Source organism: Vombatus ursinus, unplaced genomic scaffold (genome assembly GCF_900497805.2).
Source record: "Vombatus ursinus unplaced genomic scaffold, bare-nosed wombat genome assembly UNPS02014804.1, whole genome shotgun sequence".
In the NCBI taxonomy this organism is placed as follows: domain Eukaryota; kingdom Metazoa; phylum Chordata; class Mammalia; order Diprotodontia; family Vombatidae; genus Vombatus; species Vombatus ursinus.
The window spans coordinates 4184498-4203994 of NW_020954582.1; the positions used below are offsets into that span (position 1 = coordinate 4184498).

General features: G+C 39.1%; 1 protein-coding gene across 1 annotated transcript in view; it reads left to right on the forward strand.

Moving 5' to 3' along the window:
- LRRIQ3 (leucine rich repeats and IQ motif containing 3) overlaps positions 1-19497 on the forward strand; it is a 125808-nt gene that overhangs the window by 78609 nt on the left and 27702 nt on the right. Inside the window, exon 5 of the mRNA XM_027874005.1 lies at positions 18813-18957. Within this exon, the coding sequence (XP_027729806.1) occupies positions 18813-18957 (145 nt within the window). The remainder of the gene's footprint in view (positions 1-18812; positions 18958-19497) is intronic.

The window sequence follows — 19497 nt, forward strand, 5'->3', positions numbered from 1 at the left end:
GCTGAGGTTCCTTTCAACGCTAAAATTCTGTTTTTCAATGATTTGTGATTTCCTTATGTCTGCTAAAAGCATTAGCCTAAGAGTTCTTAAAGAACAGAATGTGTTAAGGAATGGGCATGTTCTGTTTGTGTTTGTGTGCTGAAATAGCCCTTTTCTTTTTCATCATGGTACCAAAGGAAAATGTATTACCAAAATTTAAAATATTTATACCAAGATATGACTGACAATGAGACTCAAAAAGAAAAAAGCTACTTTCATCTTGATATCACTTTCTCCACAAACTTCATAAAAAGTTTCCCCCCAACACGTTTGTATTGAAAGACCATCATCTAAGATCTTAAGCGGTGAACTTCTTACCTTTCTTCCTCCCTCCCTTTCTTCTTTCCCTTTCTCCTTCCATTCTTTGATTCTAAAATAAAACAAAACAAAACTCATTTACGGTTTAGAATCCGTGAATCTTATAGGACCTACCGCTCCTCTTCTCCAATGCCTGCATTTGGCCTAAAGCCTCTCTATAAAATCCCTCATCAGCGTTCATTCAGCTTCTACGTGGACACGTGCACTAACGGTGGCTTGATGATCTCTCATAGCGGCTCATTCTCTTCTTTTGGGGGCAGGTCTCCTTGTTTGATACCAATCCTCATATTTAAAGCAAAATCCACCTTCCTGTAACTTCTCATCATTTTGCTGTAGTTGTAACTTCTGGGGCCAAGCCAAACAAATGTGATGCCTTTTCAGAATGCCAATTCTTCAAATATTTGAAGACATGAATTCTGACTACCACCTTAACTGAACCCAGACCCTACCATGTCACCTCTTCCTTGGGCTATATAAGCCTAGTTCTTTCACTTAGCTCTCAGATGCCATGGCTTCAAGACATCTCATTAGCAGTTTCCAGCTTGTCTATTTTCTCCTAAAATTGTGTCTAGAATTAAACACAACTCTCCAGATGAAGTCAATTGGGACAGAATAGAGTGGAATAGTCACTCTCCTCATTCTGGACATGAGATTTTTATTAATGCAACAGATTTTTTCTTATTTTTTTTTAATGCTGACACATCATACTGTCCACTCATATCAAGCTTGAAAATCTTTCAAACCCTCAGTGTTTGGACCATAAGCGATCTTACCAAATCTCCCTTATCTTATACATGTGCAATTGATTGTTTTTAATTTAAGTGCAGAATTTTCTATTTATTCCTTATCCTGATTTCATCTTATTAAATTCTTCCCTTTGTATCAGCCCATCAAGATGTTTTGGATACCAATCCTTTCATGCAACACATTATTCATTCCATTCAACTTTATGTTCTCCACAGACTGAAGAATCATGTCCTTCATTGATTCATCCACATCATTGGTAAAAAGATCAAACAGAACAGGTTCAAGAACAAGTCTGGAATCTGTTACTAGTAACTTCTTTTCAGGCTAATGGTGAGACAACAACCTTCTTTCCAAATCAGTTTCCAATCTGGCAAATTCTTTCAATCAAATTAATCAAATAAATAAATTAGTCAAAACAATAAGATCATACTTTACGTAAAGCAATGTGTTAGCTGCTGGCTGAAATATGAAACTTTAATGTGACTTAGTTCTTATGTACAAGAGACTTTGAACCTGTTAGACTGTAGAGGAAGCATGGCATTATGGATGGAAAACTGGCATCCCAGGCAGGAAGGCCCAGATCTCATGCTTACGCATGACACACACCGAGCATCTGATTTAACCCCTTAATGCTCTAATCAACTTGCTAAGACTAAGAGTGGAAGAGAAGGCACAGATCTGTACTGGCAGTGAGAGTCTTCTCAGTGGGAGTTCTCGCCACACCAGTGAAAACAGAAGTTTGGTCCCAAACTATTTTTTCTCTATCTCGTCCACATGCCTTTTAGGAGATAACCTCAAACACTTCTCTGAATTCCAGATTTGCTGAAATGTCCCTTTTTAGTAATTCTGTCACCAAATCCCAATGTTAGTATGGTGGAACATGTTGTCATGAGGATCCTGGACTGGCTCAGAGTAATTCCCATTTCCCTTTTTCTGTGGTCTCAAGTCATACATTCACAGATTATCATTACTCCCTGTAGAATCATACCCTACCTCTGCTTTTTATACTAGAACATTTGCTGATCCATCGTGTAGCATTTCTGGTCTCTGTTTATACCCAAAGATCAAATACAGTGGTTCTTTAATTACAATCTACAAAGATTCTGTTTGTTTCTCTCTGTCTGTTTGTTTGACCCCCATCTCAAACACTGTGGTATAATTCACCTGGCCAGGTTACTTGAAGGCAATGGAGGCAGCTGAATGTGTTGGATCATCTCCTTGTTGACCAAGAGGTCAGTTTCAGTTTCATCTAGATGATATCCGCTCCATTTTGCAGAATCCATTTCAGGTTGAAAATCATTATTCTTGATGAAGAAAAAAGAAACCTAAGAAGAGTTGAGCGTTCTACCTGAACTGTTAAAAGGATTTCACTGACCCAAACATGGAGCAGATCTCTTCTGTGCGGTGGTTCTCAAAGAGCTCTAAAATGCTCTTTGGTTTCCGTAGTTTTTTTTTGTTTGTTTGTTTTGTTTTGTTTTTGTAAGCCTTACCTCATTTTGGAATTTTAGCCTTCCTAGTACCCTTCTTTCAGGACCAAGGAATTTTTTTTTTTTTTGTTATTCCTTCAATGATGCCCCAGTTTCTGTCTCTTGAACTTGAACTTTCTCCAAACTAAAATCACCATAAAACCACTTATAAAGCCATTATTTTCTTTAAGAATCTTCTCTTCCACCCCTAGTCTTTCTCAGTGAAGTATTTCATACTCACAGAATCAGTATTTCATTTGAAATTGCTATCATACCTCTTGATCAGATTTTTCCTTAGCTCATAGCTATGGCATATATAGTTTTCTTTGAACTTATTGAAATGCTGGGTTATACTCTGACCAGGGCCAACATTTCCATCTTTGTGTGCTTTGGGCTGCTCTGCCTTGATTGGTGAGTTAGTGAAAACAGAACTAAGTGGCTGACTCTATCCAATTGCCCTCAGACCATCGACCAGATGAGGCTTCATGTACTCTACCACCATCCATTTAATGGCCATTTAAACCTTGTCACTTACGCTCTCCTTATGTTCATCCTGTTCCTCTCTCTTTTCACTTCTTGTACTGCACTAATTAATCAAATCAATGGTAACATTGTTCCCTGGTAAAGCCATATATGTTTATTGTCTTCCATCCCTTGACCACCACTCCCATATATAGGAATTTCTCCCATCATGAGATGAACTCCTTTAGGATAGAAGGTGTTTTATTTTTGCCCTCGTGTCCCCAGAACCTATCACAGTGCCCGGCTGATAGTGATCACTTAGGAAAAGTTTTTTTCTTTCAGTATTTCTTTTTTAAGTTCTCGACCCTACCATTGACTGACACAGTAACTTTTGAGGTTGTTATCTTTCTTTCTTTTTTTTTTCTTTTTTTTCTTTTTATACATCCATTCTATCTCTTGCTTTCATTTAAAATTCAGATTTCTCACTTCACCTGTATCACATAACAAGATATTCTCTCTTCTCTAGGACTTCACAATCTATGGGAAGAAAACATGGAAACACCTATGTAAAAACAAGATATTTACAATCTAATCAATGCAGAATAGGCACTAACATTAAGGGACATCAGGAAAGGCTTCTTGTCAATGATAGAATTTTAACTGGGATTTGAAGGAAGGCAGGGAAGCCAGGGACTAGAAGTGAGAAATAAGAATATTCTGGATATGGGGGGAATAACCAAAGCAAATTCCTGGAGTCTGGATATGTAACATCTTGTGGGAGCAACAGAAAGGAGGTAGTTGTCATGGGATTCCACAGTACATGAGGATGGGGAGTGGAGAGTAAAGAGTAAGAAGATTGGAAAGAAAAAAAAAAGGATTGGAAGAGGAGGAGGGAAAACATGTTACGGAGGCTTTGGAGTGATAGATGGTGTTACATTTGATCCTGGAGTTGATAGGAGCCACTGGAGTTTATCAAATAGGAGATTGTCATGGTTAGAAGATCTAGCAAAGGAAGCAGAAAAGGATTCATCAGACAGGGAGGGTGAGGAGGACCAGGAGAGAAGAGTTTCACAAAAATCTAGAATAGCAAGGACAAGAGAGTGGATGACAGCATGGAAAAGTGAAGTCAAGAAGGGTGAGGATTGAGAGAAGGCCGTTGGATATTGCAATTAGGTTATATTCAGTAGCTTTGAAGAAAGCCGTTTTGGTTAAAAGTGTACTGCCCACCTCTGCCACCTGGCTATAAGGTCTCTCTGTGGAGGTTATAGACTTATGCCAAACCCCAGGATTAACATGTGACCCTTCTTTAACTATTTTAGATGTTTCCTTAATATGTAAGAACCTCCATTGTATTCAACATGTGGAATAATGAAATCACATTCAGGAGAGACACTAGCAATAAAAAGGGGCCTCCAGTGGTCTGGAGCATCGGTCTTGGGCTTTTCCATTAAAGTCAGGGAAAGAAGCCTTTCTTTTTTATCTAGTTCTTTCTCCAAGTTGTCTCCTTCCATCATTCTCAAATCTTCCTTTAATTCTTCTACTTCACGAAATTTTGAAGCAAGGCTGTCTATGCCTGATCCTTCTGGAATCCCTTCCCCATAACCTTCTCGTTATATATGGTGAATTCAAGGTTTTGACTGAACACTTGTGTCATGTGCTCCTCAAGCTCAATCTGTCTTCTTGGTTGTTAGGGGAACTTGGCTCTCTCTCACTCTGGAACCACTGATCAAAGTTCTATAAAACTGGGAAAAAATCTTTCATCTCTAAGCCCTATTTGATCTCCATGCTTCCCTTCTTCACTGTTCTGTGGCTTACAATTCTTTAACCTGACCAAGATTTCTTAATTTTTTTTTTCTGGCCTTGAGCCCTGTGATAGTCAATTTGGTCAAGTTTATGGACCCTTTCTTGGAATCATTTCTTTAAATAATTGTAGAAAATGCTAAATTTCCATTAGAGGTTACTGACAAGAACAATGTAATGAGTTTCTCCTCCATGTTCACAAAGCCCCTTTGTGTGTGTATGAGGGAATGGATGGAGAGGAAGGGTCTACAGACACCAGGTTAAGAACCTCTGGCCTTGCCATTCTTGCTGTAGCTTGCCCTCAGTCCAAATTCTCTGTTCTTGCTTGGTCTACCCCAAGCAAAATTCCCTTTTTCAGATTTCAGAATCATAGAGAGACTCTGCCAAGTTCTGGATAGTCATTTTAGAGGAAGATCAAATATTCCATTGGAGTGTGAGATCACACTGAACTTGTCCTTACTCCTTCACATGACAAAGGAGCAGTATATATCCAAGAAAGTTAACCTTCTTTCAGTTATCGGGAATGTCCTTGCTTTAATATGGATGACTGACTTTGATTCAAACTGATCAATTTTATTTGCATACTGTCTCATATTTTTATATCTGAATACCTTTTTTGTATCATATGACTTCACTTTAATGTACTGTGACTAATTTTTAAACAAACTCAAGATAGTTTATGAATCCAAATAGGAGTGGTCACCTTGGGAGGTTGCATGGATATGACATGTATTTCAGGATTGTCAACAATGCTAAAAACACCATTGACCCTCTTTAGGAATTAACTTCAAAGACTTCCTGTCGATATTCTCAATGGTAGCAAGTTATCATCCTTTGAAGATGAATTTAATTGCTTGGAAAAAAGTAAAAGTTATCCAGAAATGAGTAAGAAGGCTGGGGTAGAGGGAGGGACAAGCCACAAGCTGTCAGCGTTTGATCCAGTGAGAGGAGTAGAAAGTAGAGAAAAGAAAATGGTCAGAAGAGGGTGAGATTTGGGAGGCTTTGGAATTCTGCAATCAGACCCATGCCACTGGCAATCAATCAGCCAATTAGTCAACAAGTAGTTATTAGACACTCACTGTGTCAGATGTCATGCTAAGTGTTGGCAATAGATAGAAAGCAAATCCATTATCCCTCCCCTCAGGTAGCTCACCATCTATTGGGAAAGATCACATACAACTAACAAGATCCATTCAGAGAAGATAGAAAGTGATCTCGGGAGGACGGTGTCCTGCAGAAGGAGACCTTGCTGTCTATAGCTTCTGCTTATATGAAAGTCAGTCATCAACAAGCATTTACTCAGCTCCCATGATGTGTGCCACTCACTATGCTAAGTCCTGGGAAATCACAGGCAAAAGCAGAGTCCTTGCCCTCAATATCCTCACCAGTTGAATGAAAGCCCTTTCACTAAAGCCATTCAACTGTGGGGTGTGAGGAAAGAACTGTGGGATAATAGATGTCAAGTTGGAAGGGTCCTCAGAAGTCATCTAGTTCAATTGCGGAGGAAACTGAGGCATAAGGACTTGACTTGCCTGAGGTCATACTAATAATAAACACCACAAATAAGATTAACCTAACTAACCCAGGACCTCTGACTTCTGACTCTGCCATCTTCCCTTTGTATCATGTTGCTTCATCATATAGAAATCAACTGAAGAAAGAGAGGATATTTATTCTCTAGAAGAGAAGACTTATGAGGAGGGGGATGTGATCACTTTCTTCAAATATTTTAATGGTTGTCTTATAGAACAGGATTACACTTACTTTATATGACCATTGGTTCATGAACAATTAGATATTTTCCCTGGTTGTCCTTCATGCCTGGAATGTTCTGTCTCCTCATTTCCACCTACTGCCTTCCATGTACATATACATATACCTAGACATAGACATAGATATACACACGTATGCATGCATGTACATGTACATGTATGTATGTGCATGTGTGTATATGCACACAGGTATACATGCATATAAACACATACACATACATAATGTGTGTGCATGTATGTAAATATGTATATGTCTATGTCTGTATGTATGTTTTATATCGAGATATAGATATATACATATCTATATCTCGATATCTCTATCTACATCTATATCCATCTCTATCTTACTTATATATGTTTTTTCTCTTGTTGCTTACCCTATTAAATTGAGGATAGGGACTGTCTTTTGCCTTTTTCTTTGTCTGCAATGCTTAGCACAGGTCCAGGCACATTATGTTTGCTTAATACATGTTTATTAACTGACTGCTCATCTTCAAGGACAGAGATAGGGTTGATGGCTGGAAGCACGGGAGTATTTTCCCCTTTCCCCCATATTAATTTTATGTAAGGGAGATCTTTCTAATCATCAGTTCTGTCCATGAATGAGATGGATGGCCCCTGGGGGAGCTAATTCCCGCTCTCTGGAAGTCTTACAATGCAGCAGACTAGATGACCACTTAGTAGGAAGGTTAGTAGAAGGTAGAGAAGGATTCCTGCTTTAGGAAGCAGTCAGACTAGATGAGCTCAGGGTTCCCTTCCAACTCTAGAAATGACAAAACTGTGCCCAATATAATAACAGTGGCATAAGCATGTTTGTTTTGTCCTAGATAAACCCAGACTTAAAGCATGATCTAGTATATGAAGGAAACTTTGCCTGAATCTTGAAGCAATTATCTCTTCCAGAGGTATTTCCACATATAAAAAAAAAGATGACTATTTTTTAAAAATTTTGAGTTCCATTGCATTTTTCCTTCTTCTGATTCTTTTCTAAATCATCCAGATTATAAACTGGTTTATTCTGACTCCCAGATACAGCTCAACACTTTGGATTTAGTATTATAAGAAGCCAGGAAATTTGCCAACCATCTCTCAGGAGGTAGAAAGGAGTAATTCAGAAAGGGTCAGAAGGAACTTCAAATGAAAAATGTGTCACTCTTTTTTACATTGCAGCTCCTATTTTCTACTTTACTGTTATTCCAACAACTAATGAGAAGAGTTTGGTAAAAGAATCTGAGACTGGTGTTTGCTACTCAGTCTGTGAAATGTCATGATGAATAATAAAATGTGTTTTGACTTTCTTGGAATTTTGAATTCTGATCTTTTTTAAAAAAATGATTATTGTCTGGTTTGTGACTAATTTATTGAACATTCACTCTTTCTCCTTGGGGGGTAGAGATTACTCATTATATTTGTATTTTTATCCCAAGTACTGGCACAGAGTAGGTGTTTAATAAGTATTTGTTGATTAATTAAGACTACTATGCACAGTAATACTGGCAAAGGATGCTGGGTCATTACGGAAAACCACACAAGAAAGGCGGAAATATGGTTCCCGCTGACAGGGAGTTCACATTCTAATGGGGAGACAACATAAGACCGTGTATAGACATGTATGTACACATACGCATATACACGTGTGTGTAACATAAATAGAAGCATTTCAACATTCCCTTCCCTGCGTTCACATAGCTGCTGCTCTATTTTAGGTGGTTTCAATCTCTCACCTGGACTACCACAGTAGTTATTTTTCTCAGTGTTCTCCTTGCCTCATCTCTCCATACTCTAATTGGAGATAAGATACTGATGGGGCTGGGAGGCAGGAAAGGCATCTTGTAAAGGTTAAGATGTGCCCTCACACCCTAAAGATAGAGATGGGCTTAGCACTGGCTGTTTCTTACACATGGAATGCTTTTTCTCTTCACCTCCATCTCTCAACTCTAATCAGAGACCTTCTTCAGACATCGCAAGCAAGTAGAAGAACATGTGGGCTGCTGCGGTTGCCAAAACTGTTTTATTCTAAAAATGTACTCACGTAAATAGAAAAGGTCCCTTCTGAAGAGGCATTCCCAATAAACATTCATTATCATCTGCTTTGATGAGCTACATTCATGTTATCATGTCCCCAAAGTGAAAACTGGAATTTAACTGCTTTATTAAAACCATCATGGTTGTTGTAGTTCTAATAAAGAATACAGAAATTAGCTTCCCAAAGCATTTTTGGGAGATAGATTCATGGCATTGAATGCTTTAGGTATTTCTCTCCTCCTTCATGTTAGTTTACGTTTTACTTAAAACATTCAGTATGAGTACATATATGTGGACAATCTATAAACCTGCGCTCATAAGGGCCTTTCATTTGTCCCTAAGCTCAAAGTAAGTCATCACCAACCAAAACTCCTGGGTGAGATTTTATTGAACGTAGAAATGTTCCATATCCTTTATTTTACTCAAATAATTTATATTATAATTATTTTAGAACTATATAAAGAAGATTTACCTTGCAAAATGAAATATAAAAGATTCTGAATAAAATACTTAATAAAATGTAGGGTGCTACTGGTATGAAAAATTTTTGATGGATAAGAATAGACACCTTCACCTTCTACACACACCCTTTCCTTTTTCCTCACAGCTGCCAGTCCTTTCTGCCCTCATCACAAATTACTTTATATTCATTTTATGCATCTTTTGTACATGTGCGTGTTGTCTCCCTGATAGAACACAAGACCTTTGGGAAGAGCGCTCTTTCATTTTTGTCTTTGTATCCTAGTGCCTAGCACAGTGCCTGGTACATGATGCTTGATTGTTGTTATGGGGAGGTGAGGGACCTCTGGACCATAGATGGCCTCAGTTCTTTTCAGGTGAAGCATAAGATGAGCTCCTCTGTTGAAAGGAAGAAAAACTGGCGTAGGTGGCTTGAAATAGAAGGAAAGGACTGGGTGTATACAAAAAGTACTCACCTGTACTTTTTGCTACTGCAGAAGATGAGGCTGGTGGAATTGCTTGAGTTTATGAGTTCTGAGCTGCATTGTCCACACCAAGTCTGGCATCAATGCCTCGGGGCAGAAGGGATACCAGGCTGCCTATGGAAGGGCAGATTTGTCTTTCCTGGGCAAGGTAGAGACCCAATCTCAAAAGAAGAAGCAGAAGATGAGGATGTGGAAGAGTAGGAGAAGGAGGAAAAGAAGGAAGAAAAGGAAGAGCAGGAGCTCTTCCTGCTTGAGGAGAAGGAGGAGCAGATTAGAACAGTTATCAAGGAGAGTAGAAGTTTTGGTGGGCAGCCAATCAAGGTCCATTTATGACTGGATAATGCAAATTGGCATTAGACCCAGGCAGCACAATCATTTGACTTTCTCCAGCAGAATTAGCACTTAGGATAGTGCCTAACTCATGGTTAGCACTTACTAAATGTTTGTTTATTGATGATTGACTGAATTCGGCAGCACATAGGCTAGAAAAGGGGCTGGGTGGTGGGAGAGATTCGGAAATGCAATCTTTTTAAAGGATTCCAGCATCCTTTTGGAGGGAGCAGATGGCCCATGTCAGGCCTCAAGTCTTCATTGCCCTTTCCTCCTTATCCCATTTATCTCTGGAATGTAATCAGTCACATCCTGTTACAGTGATTATCTGGTTTTAAATCATAGTATATAATGGTCTAAGTGGTTCCCATCTTCTGCAGCTTTAGGCATTTTGTAGTAAATGAAAGTCAGGAGCATAATCACAATCACTTAGAGAATTCCTAACATTTAGACAGAGGTCTTACTCCTGGCTTTAATTTAAATTTATATTTATCTTTAGCTAACCCTTGCCTTCTTTGTGAACCAGGTAAAATTCAGATTGTTCAAAATGTGAGTAAAGAAGCCACTCAAGTGAATTGTGGTATCTTTTAATGAATCAGCACTGGGACCAGAAGTTGGGGAAAGAGCAGACTTTTTTCCTTAAATTCCTCTCAGGTTGGGAGAAGTGGATATAATTGGTGACATGGCTTCCAGCATGTGAGGAGGTGATGGTCAGATCCGGTCAGTTTGGAAGTATGGATGGAGGAACACTTGAGGGTGATGATGAGATTTGAGGGATGACCAACCCAGTGTATGGCTTGATTGGAGCAAAGATCCAGATTGTAGGGTTGGAGGAAGCTGGCAAATTAAGGTGGCACCTTATTTAAAGGGCTATCAAAATGCATGTTGAAGTCCTCAAGTACAAGGGCCTACTAGAATGTAGGCCACTAACACTCCTAGGTCTTTTTCAAATGACATGTGGTCTGGCAATATTTTGCTCATTCTAGACTTGTGCTGTTTTTTTTTTTTATTTTTTTTATGTGAACCCAAGTGGGTTCCTATTTATATCTATTCATTTTTAGGTTGTTAGAGTTAGTCCTTCATTCCAGCCTGATAAGACCTTTTTGTATTCTAATTCTGTCATCTAAAATACCTATCACCTGAATGTCATTTATGCACAAGCAATTTAAATTTTCATCCTTATCAAAAAGATCTTGAAGGTGGATATTTCAGACTCTCAGTGGGACCCTTGATGTTGATTTTTAGTTAAATTCTCAGAATGGAAAAAAAAAGGTTAATGCAAAGACTCCTTGTGAATCCTGGGGTCCACAAATCATCTTCACTTTAAGTACGGGATTAGAGAGGTGTGGTAAGCCTTCAGTTGTGTGGAGAAAATGCAGGTGTCTTAGTGCCTAGCAGGTTCCATCAGAATCAGTGTGAACTGGAGGCCCAGTGGATGGAGCCCCCTTCTCACCACCAAGAGCCTTCTTCTTCCCCTCGGCCTCTTCCTTCATCGCAGTCGTCCTCTTTCCACTCTGGTCCTGCTGGTCAGGATTCGGATCACCGTCTTCCTCATCATGTCTTGTTTCTTCTTTGTTTTCCCTTGAAGCCCTCATCCAGGTCTTTTTTGCGCTTTTCTTTTTGTCATTGTCCTTGATATCCTGGACTGGGGAGAGATGATCTCTGAGCCTTCTAGAAGGGAGACCAGCCTGCACAGAGACCATCAGCCTCCACACCTTGAGATTCTCATCCTGCTTAGCTGTTAGAAGCTGCGTCCTCAGTCCTCTGCAGCTCCTGCTAACAAGGAGCAAAGGCCAAGAGCGGGGAGGGATCTTGGAGGACATCAGGCCCAACTCTCTGGCTTGAGGGATGAGAGAAGGAAGGCTCAGGGAAGTTCAGTGACTTCTAAGTTCGTCTAGGTGGTTAAAAAAAAAAGCAGAAGGAGGATTTGAACCCAGGGTCTCTGCACCAGTCCTGTTTGCATTGTGTGGCACTTTCTCCATCTCTGTAACAAAGATGCTTTGAACTCAGTGCCTCCTACATGGAAGAAAGTGATTTTTTCTTCCCTTTCTCTGTTTCTGTGTTTGTTCAGTTGACGTTGCTCCATAGAGCAGACTGCTTTACACCCAGCTGATTCTCTGTCCATTACTAGACTCAAGATCCCTTCTAGGCCAGGACCTTCCCTTCCCTTTGCAATGCCATAGTTTGGCTGTCAGTAATCATCTGTCCTCCCTCTGCAGAGACACTCCTACCCCTGATACCTCCTTCAAAGTCCCTTTTGTTTGAAATCATCAGAGAAAAGCCCAGAGTTTGGTGTCTCTAAGAGAGCTCTGTGGTACTTCCATTTTCACCTGGATGATACCTCCATTAAAAGCGAAGCAAATCTGTTTTGAAAGGCAGCTAGCTGTTAGGCTGATGGGTGTGAGACTGAGTTGGACAGTCTCTAGCACTTGGCTTGGCGCCCAGTTGGGATAGAGCGAAGCTCTTTATTCCCAGATCTCCCAATTGTGAGCCCAAACATGTGTGTGACCTTGTATGTTGAGCAAGGGGCTGGGCCTTCAAAGATCTCTTAAACCCTTACTAAAGCTGCAGCAAATTGTTTGTGTCTCTTCTGCCTTCAGCAAGTGAGCTAATTGTGCAAAAGGTTACCTTACAGGATATATAGATATCCTATAAATATCTCCACAAGAGTCAAAGGGAAGGAAAGGGAAGAGGGACATGGAGAGAGCAATGCTAAAATGGGTTTGCCTGGTTCTCCTTTGTTGCATAAAGCCCGTCCTGAGTGTCCTAGTGTTGGTAGGCCTAGTGGCATTTAATCAGTTTTTTATATCCTGACTAGTAACTGTGATAACAATTCTAATAGCTCATTTATATAGGGTGTTGTGCTTACAGCTGACTTTACATGCATTACTTCACAAAGAGATCCAACCCCTTCCCCCATATTCTTAACTAATGAAGTAGGCCATAGCCTTATAAATCTGTTAGATGGTAGTAGAAAGTTCATAGAACAATTTAACTTCAGCCTAGAAGAGACCTAGACCTCAGAAGTCATCTGTGCCAGACCTTACCCAAAGGACATATCTTTTTTATTTTTAATAAATTTTATTTTGTTTCCCCAGTTACATGTAAAGACAATTTTTAATATTCATTTTTAAACAAATTTGAGTTCCAAATTTTCTTCCACTTTTCCTTCCCTCCCCCTCCCTGAAATGATAATTGATTGGGACTATATATGTGCAATCACGTAAAACATATTTCCATTTTAGTAATGTTGTAAAAGAAGAAACAGACCAAAAGAAAAAAAAATGCACAAAAAAGTGAAAATAGTATGCTTCAATCTGCATTCAGACTTTATCAGTTCTTTCTCTGGATGTGGATAGCATTTTCTGTCATGAGAAGGACAGATCTTGTTGACCACAATCTTAAGTGTCATCTAGCTTTGATTAGAAGAATATTGAAGAATGCATCAGCACATTCCATTTTTGGACTACTTGTAAGTTACAATAAAAAAAAAAAGAAAGAATCTTGATGCAATATTATAAGAAATTATTAAGAGAAATTGCTCTGAAGTTCTAGAACAAGAGGGTAAAGTAGAAATAGAAAAAAATTCACTGATCAGCACCTGAAAGAAATCCTAGGAGGAAAATTTACAGGAATATCATAGCTAAGTTTCAAAGCTCCTTTGTCCTTCAAAGAATAAGGAGAAAATATTGTAAGCAACAAGAAAAAGAAACACATTTAAATATCATGGAGCTATGATGAGGATTACACAAGAACTAGCAGCTACTACATTGAAAGACCAAAGATCTTGGAACGTTATATTTCATAGAGCAAAAGAGCTGGGATTATAACCAAGGGTAGTTTACCCAGCAAAGTTAAGTATAATTCTGATTTTTTTTTATTAAAAAAGGACATTTAACAAATTGAAAGACTTTCAAGTTTTTGTTTCAAAAGAGCAGAGCTTAATGGAAAATTCAACATATAAGATCAGGAGAAATAGAAGGTAAACATTGAAGACCAATTAGAAGGGACTCAATAAGGTCAAACTGTTCACTTCTTATATGTGAAAATGTTTTTAGTATTCTTATGACTCATCATTTTTTGGGTAGGTATGGGCTGGGCTCTGTGTGATGGGGTGGTTCTAAAAGTAAAACTTTGTAGGGAGAGATAAAAATGAATAATTATTTTGTACACATGATGCATTAAAGGAAGAATTGATACAGAAAAAGCAAGTGGGGAGGGGACTGGTAGTGCTAGAACCTTACTCTCATCAGAAATGGGTTAAGAAAAGAATAACATGTATATCTAGAAGGTTATAAAAGTCTTCCAAATTTAGAAAGAAATAAGGGGGTTAAGGGATAGGATAGGGAGGGACTTTTAGAAGGGTCTATAGATTAAGAATTAGGAGGGGAGAGGATAAGGGAGAAACTCTTAGAAAGATAGGTAAATTAATGTAAAGGGTAGGGGGAGAGGATAAGGAATCAACTCTTAGAGGGATGGATAGATTAAGGAGGGCAAGTTAGCTGTAGAAGTAAGTTAGATGAGTGAGCAGGGAAAAAGCAAATAGGGTGAGAAGGATAGTGAGGAAAAATAGGATGGAGGGAAACTCATAACAAGTGATTATAACTTAGAATGTGAATGAGATGAATTTACCCACAAAACAGAAACAAATAGCAGAATGGATGAAAAATCTGAACACAATAATATGTTGTTTTCAGGGAACATAATAAAAATGAGATTCACACAGACAAAATAAAGAGCTGGAGTAGAATTTCTTATGTAAAAAAATAAACAGGGGTAGTAATCATGATATTAATGGTAAAACAGATTTAATTAAAAGAGGAAAAATAGGGAAACTATGGTATGTGTCACCAATATTATTCAATATTATTTTAGACCATTTAAAATAACTAGACAGAATAAAATACTTGAGAGTATACCTGCCAAAACAGACACAGGAACTACATGAACTTAAACATAAAACACTCTTTATACAAATAAAGTCAGATTTAATTAATTGGAGAAGCATTCATTGTTCATGAATAGGCAAAGTTAATATAATAAAAATGACATTTTAATGTAACTGATCTATTTATTCAATGCCATCCCAAATAAATCACTAAAAATATTTTACCAAATTAGAAAAAATGATAGTAAAATTCATTTGGAAGAACAAAAGGTGAAGAATTTCAAAGAAACTAAGGGGGAAAAATGAAAAGGAAGGAGATTCAGCAGTACCAGACCTTAAACTATGTTATAAGGGAAGAGCATTTTTAATGTATAAAATGATTATTTTATTTTATTTTTTTTGTTTTTTTTTGTTTTTTGTTTTTTGGTTGGGCAATGGGGGTTAAGTGACTTGCCCAAGGTCACACAGCTAGTAAGTGTTATGTGTCTGAGGCCGGATTTGAACTCAGGTCCTCCTGAATTCAGGACTGGTGCTCTATCCACTGTACCACCTAGCTGCCCCTAAAATGGTTATTTTAAATTAACATTTTATTTTAAAAATAAAAATCAGTATAGCCAAGATTAGAAAGAAAGCAGAAAACTGGGAGGAAAACTTTCATAGATAATCTCTCAGATAGGATATGGTTGTGGTGGAATGCTGTTGTAATAGAAGAAAAGGACTGGTTGATTTAGAAAACACATGGAAAGATTCAGAGCTATGAAGGAGGATGCTATCTACCTCCAGCGAAAGAACTGGCAAATAGAAATATACATATTATGGTCTCATGTAATATGTATATGTACATATGTGTATGTTTATAGATATGTATATGTATTTGCCTTTAATTGTAGCCTTCTTGGGGTGGGGGCAGGGAGGGAGGAAAAAAAAAAGTAAAAAATGGGCCTCAGAGACCAACAACAACAAAAACCTGGCAGGAAGCACAGACAAGCTGGGCAGCTTTGAAAATAATATGCAGCATTTATTTCATAGGTTTTTATATTGAATCTTCCCGTATTCTGCTGTGTACGTGGAAATGTTCTTTTTACCTTTTCTCATTTTGTATTTGTTTAAAATGAATAAAACATTAGCAATTGTATTACAGCTGTTTTTTGGCGATAATAGCTGACTTTACAAGACACTTTCAGTGTATGAAGCACTTTTTTGTGCATTAGACATGTGGCATAGTAGATACAGAATGAGCTTCTTAGCTGGAAAGACCTAAATTCAGATCTTGCCTCTGGCACCTGCTGTTTCACCTCTGAGTGCCCTAGACTTTGCCTCCATGTTCAACCACATCTTCCCTCTGCCCCAGTGGCTCTTTTCTCCCATTGCTTAGTTCTTCCCAAACCTCCATTTTGTGAAAGGACCCAAAACAGACAAATGAAAGACCCTTCATTTCCCACACTTTCTTGCCACGTCCACACATGAGTACCTCCTCTTCCCCTCACCCCTACCAACTTCCTTTCATTTGCTTGTCCCTCCCAATGGGAATCAAGCTCCTCGAAGCTGGGAGTTGTCATTTTGCTTGTGTTTTCATTCTCAGCACTTAGCATGGTGTCTGGCTCACAGGATGTGCCGCGTAAATGCTAATCGACTTAATCCTAGTAAGACTGTAACATGAAGAGAAGGTGCCAGCCAGTGTTGGTAGAGACGATTGCTCAATGGGACTTCCTTTGATCAGTGAAATCACAGGTCTGGTCTCCCGTTATCAAGTGGTTCAACAGTCAAGTGCGGTAGGCAACTGTGGTTTTTATTGTCCACGTTTTTTACTGTTGAGGAGGCTAAGGCTTAGTGCGGTTAAGTGGTTCACGATCTTTATTTATTTATATCTCTATTTCCTTCTCTCTCCTGTATTTTAAATTCTTTGATGGTAATGACTGTGTTTTCTTTCATCTTTGTATTCCCAATGCCTAATGCAGTACCTTGGAAATTGTACGTGATTAATACATATATGTTGATTGAAATCAAACAGGACAAAATAGAGTGGGATTATTACCATCTCCATTTCAAGTTCTTTGTTGACCCTTAACGCAGCCTAAAACCACATCCGCCTTTTTGGCGAAGTAACATCATATTGCTGAATTATTTTGAACTTGTGCTTTCCCGAGATATCCTGTGCTTTTCCACTTTGTAAACACGAGTCTGTACAGGAATACTATCATGCCTGGATGTTCACGAGAACGCTTGTTGTTCAATCATTTTTCAGTCACATCCAACTCTTGGTGACCCTATTTGGGGTTTTCTTGCTAAGGATACTGGAGTGGTTTGCTGCCTCCTTCTCCAGCTCATTTTACAGATGAGGAACTGAGGCAAATGGGATTAAGTGACTTGCCCAGGATCACACAGTTAGTAAGTTTCTGAGGCCACGTTAGAACTCGGGAAGATGAGTTTTTCTGACTCTGGGCCCTGTGCTCTGTGCGCTGTATCACCTAGTTGCCAACTCATGAGAACTAGTTCTTTACAACAACTATCAGAAATCATTGCCCTTACGGGCAGTGTCTCAAAATCCAATATGTCTGACAAATGTTGCCCTTTTACCCCTTCAAGATTACTCAGTCTAAAGCTCAACAAAATCAGATTAAGGCTACATTCTATAATTCATCTAAACAGCACGGTGCCAGACCAAACAGAGGCAAGAGGACCAGAATTTAAATCCAACCTCGGACACCTACTAGCTGTGTGACCCTGGGCAAGTCCCTTAGCCTCTGTTTGCCTCAGTTTCCTCATCTGTAAGATGGGGATATAACACCTATCTTTCAGGACTGTTGTGAAGATAGAATAATATTTGTTAAGTATTTTTTGCAGACCTTAAAGCATTATAGAAACGCTCGCTCTTATTGTTGTTGCTATTTATTTCAAGGACGGGACGTTAAAGCAAGCAGCTAGAAAGGTGGATCTTCAGCTTCCATTTCCTTAAGAAAGATCAAGATGGAAACTGATGTAATTCATTAAATATAGACAATTCACATGAAGCATTTGAGGTAGGAAAATATAAGGCATCAGAGTAGGGTAGGGCGGAGAAAGCTGAGGCGATTCTGGACCACAGCCGAAGAGCCATGTGAAGGGAGGTGGGAGAGGAGAATGAAAATGAAGCCTGCCACACGGGAGAGGAAAGCCTCGAAGCTGTACATTCGTCTATAATTAGAGTTCTTTACTGTTGTTGTTGTTGTTGTTTTTTCAATTCTTTTACAAATAAGGAGTGATAGACATCTTGGGTTTGAAAGAAATATCAAGGATCATTGGCAAACAGTCTATTGCTATTAGTTAATTAATAAATGATAGAGGGCATTTTTTCTCCTCACTGCATGAAAAGCCTAGTAACTCTAATTTGTTCAACCTCTAATCATTTTAAGACACCTTTGAAAATGGTTTTACAAAACTCAGTAGTGCCTGTGAGCCCAGAGGAAGCTGCTCCTTTATCTTCCTGACTCAGAGGCGTCGTCCGGTTGTTTTTCAGTCGTCTGGCTCTTCGTGATCCCATTTGGGGTTTTCCTGACAGATATACTAGAGTGCTTTGCCACGTCCTTCCTCAGCTCTTTTTACAGATGCAGAACCTGAGACGAGAAAGGTTAAGTGACTTGCCTGGGGTCACACAGCTAGTAAGTATCTGAGGTCAGATTTGAACAGGGCACCTTTGCTATTTAAAAGCCGGAAGCCTTTGATGTCTCTTAGGTAGAGGAGGATGAGAGGAGGATGGGTTAGTATAAAAGCTGGGGCTTAGTCTAAGTTAGGATGAGACTCACCCGTCCATCCACCCACGCAGAAAGAAACGATGTGAAAAGCAGATACGTCGTCTAGCTGGGGCAAGGATGGGGGGGCAGAGGATATCCCAGTCAGAAGTTGAGTGTTTAGGATGGCCAGGGATGTGGTTTTCCTCTGATGAACTATGCTGGTATGCTGGAATGCTGAGTGCCTACAGCTAGGGGCCGCGTGGAAATTGCATCTCTTAAGCCTCTTTGGTGTTTTGTTTTGTTTTCTACAGGCTGAGACTGTCCCCAGGGGGGAAAAGGGCCCAAAACCATATGGCATATTTTCATTGGAACACAAAGCCCTTCTTTCCTGCGCTTTATCAGAATTACGGAAAAAAGAGTACCCGCAGCAGCCCCGAAAGTTGAAGCGCATTCCGGGTCAGTCACATGAGTCTTTTTTCCCCCTCAGTAAACTGTCTGAATGAAAAGAAGTTATCGTTGGTTTGAGTCGTGGCACAAATTTTAAATCACATGAACGATACATTGAGAATATTGGGTAAAGTTGCACTTCTCATGATTATGGGGAAGTGTGTTTGTGCACATGTGTATGCACATATACACACATGCACTTAAGTTTCAGATTTATCAAGATAGCGTTCAGATGAACTGTGCAGAGTAAGGCTGACCTCCGCAGCTTGGGAAGCGTCATTGCTATTGTTTTTTGAACATTGACACCTTTTCTCATATCCTAGTTTTTCAGTTCTCCCCCCGCCCCGAGATGACTTTATATTATTTTGAATGCACTTTCTCATTAATGAACATCTATATGGACATGTAACTTGCAGCAGGGTATAAGGGGCTTGAAGGCAGAGACTTGGTTTTGTTTTTGAATCCCTTGTACCTAGCACAAGGCCATGTATAGACAATGAGCTTAATGAATATTTACTGAATTGATTCAGAGCCCCCATCAAAAATTGT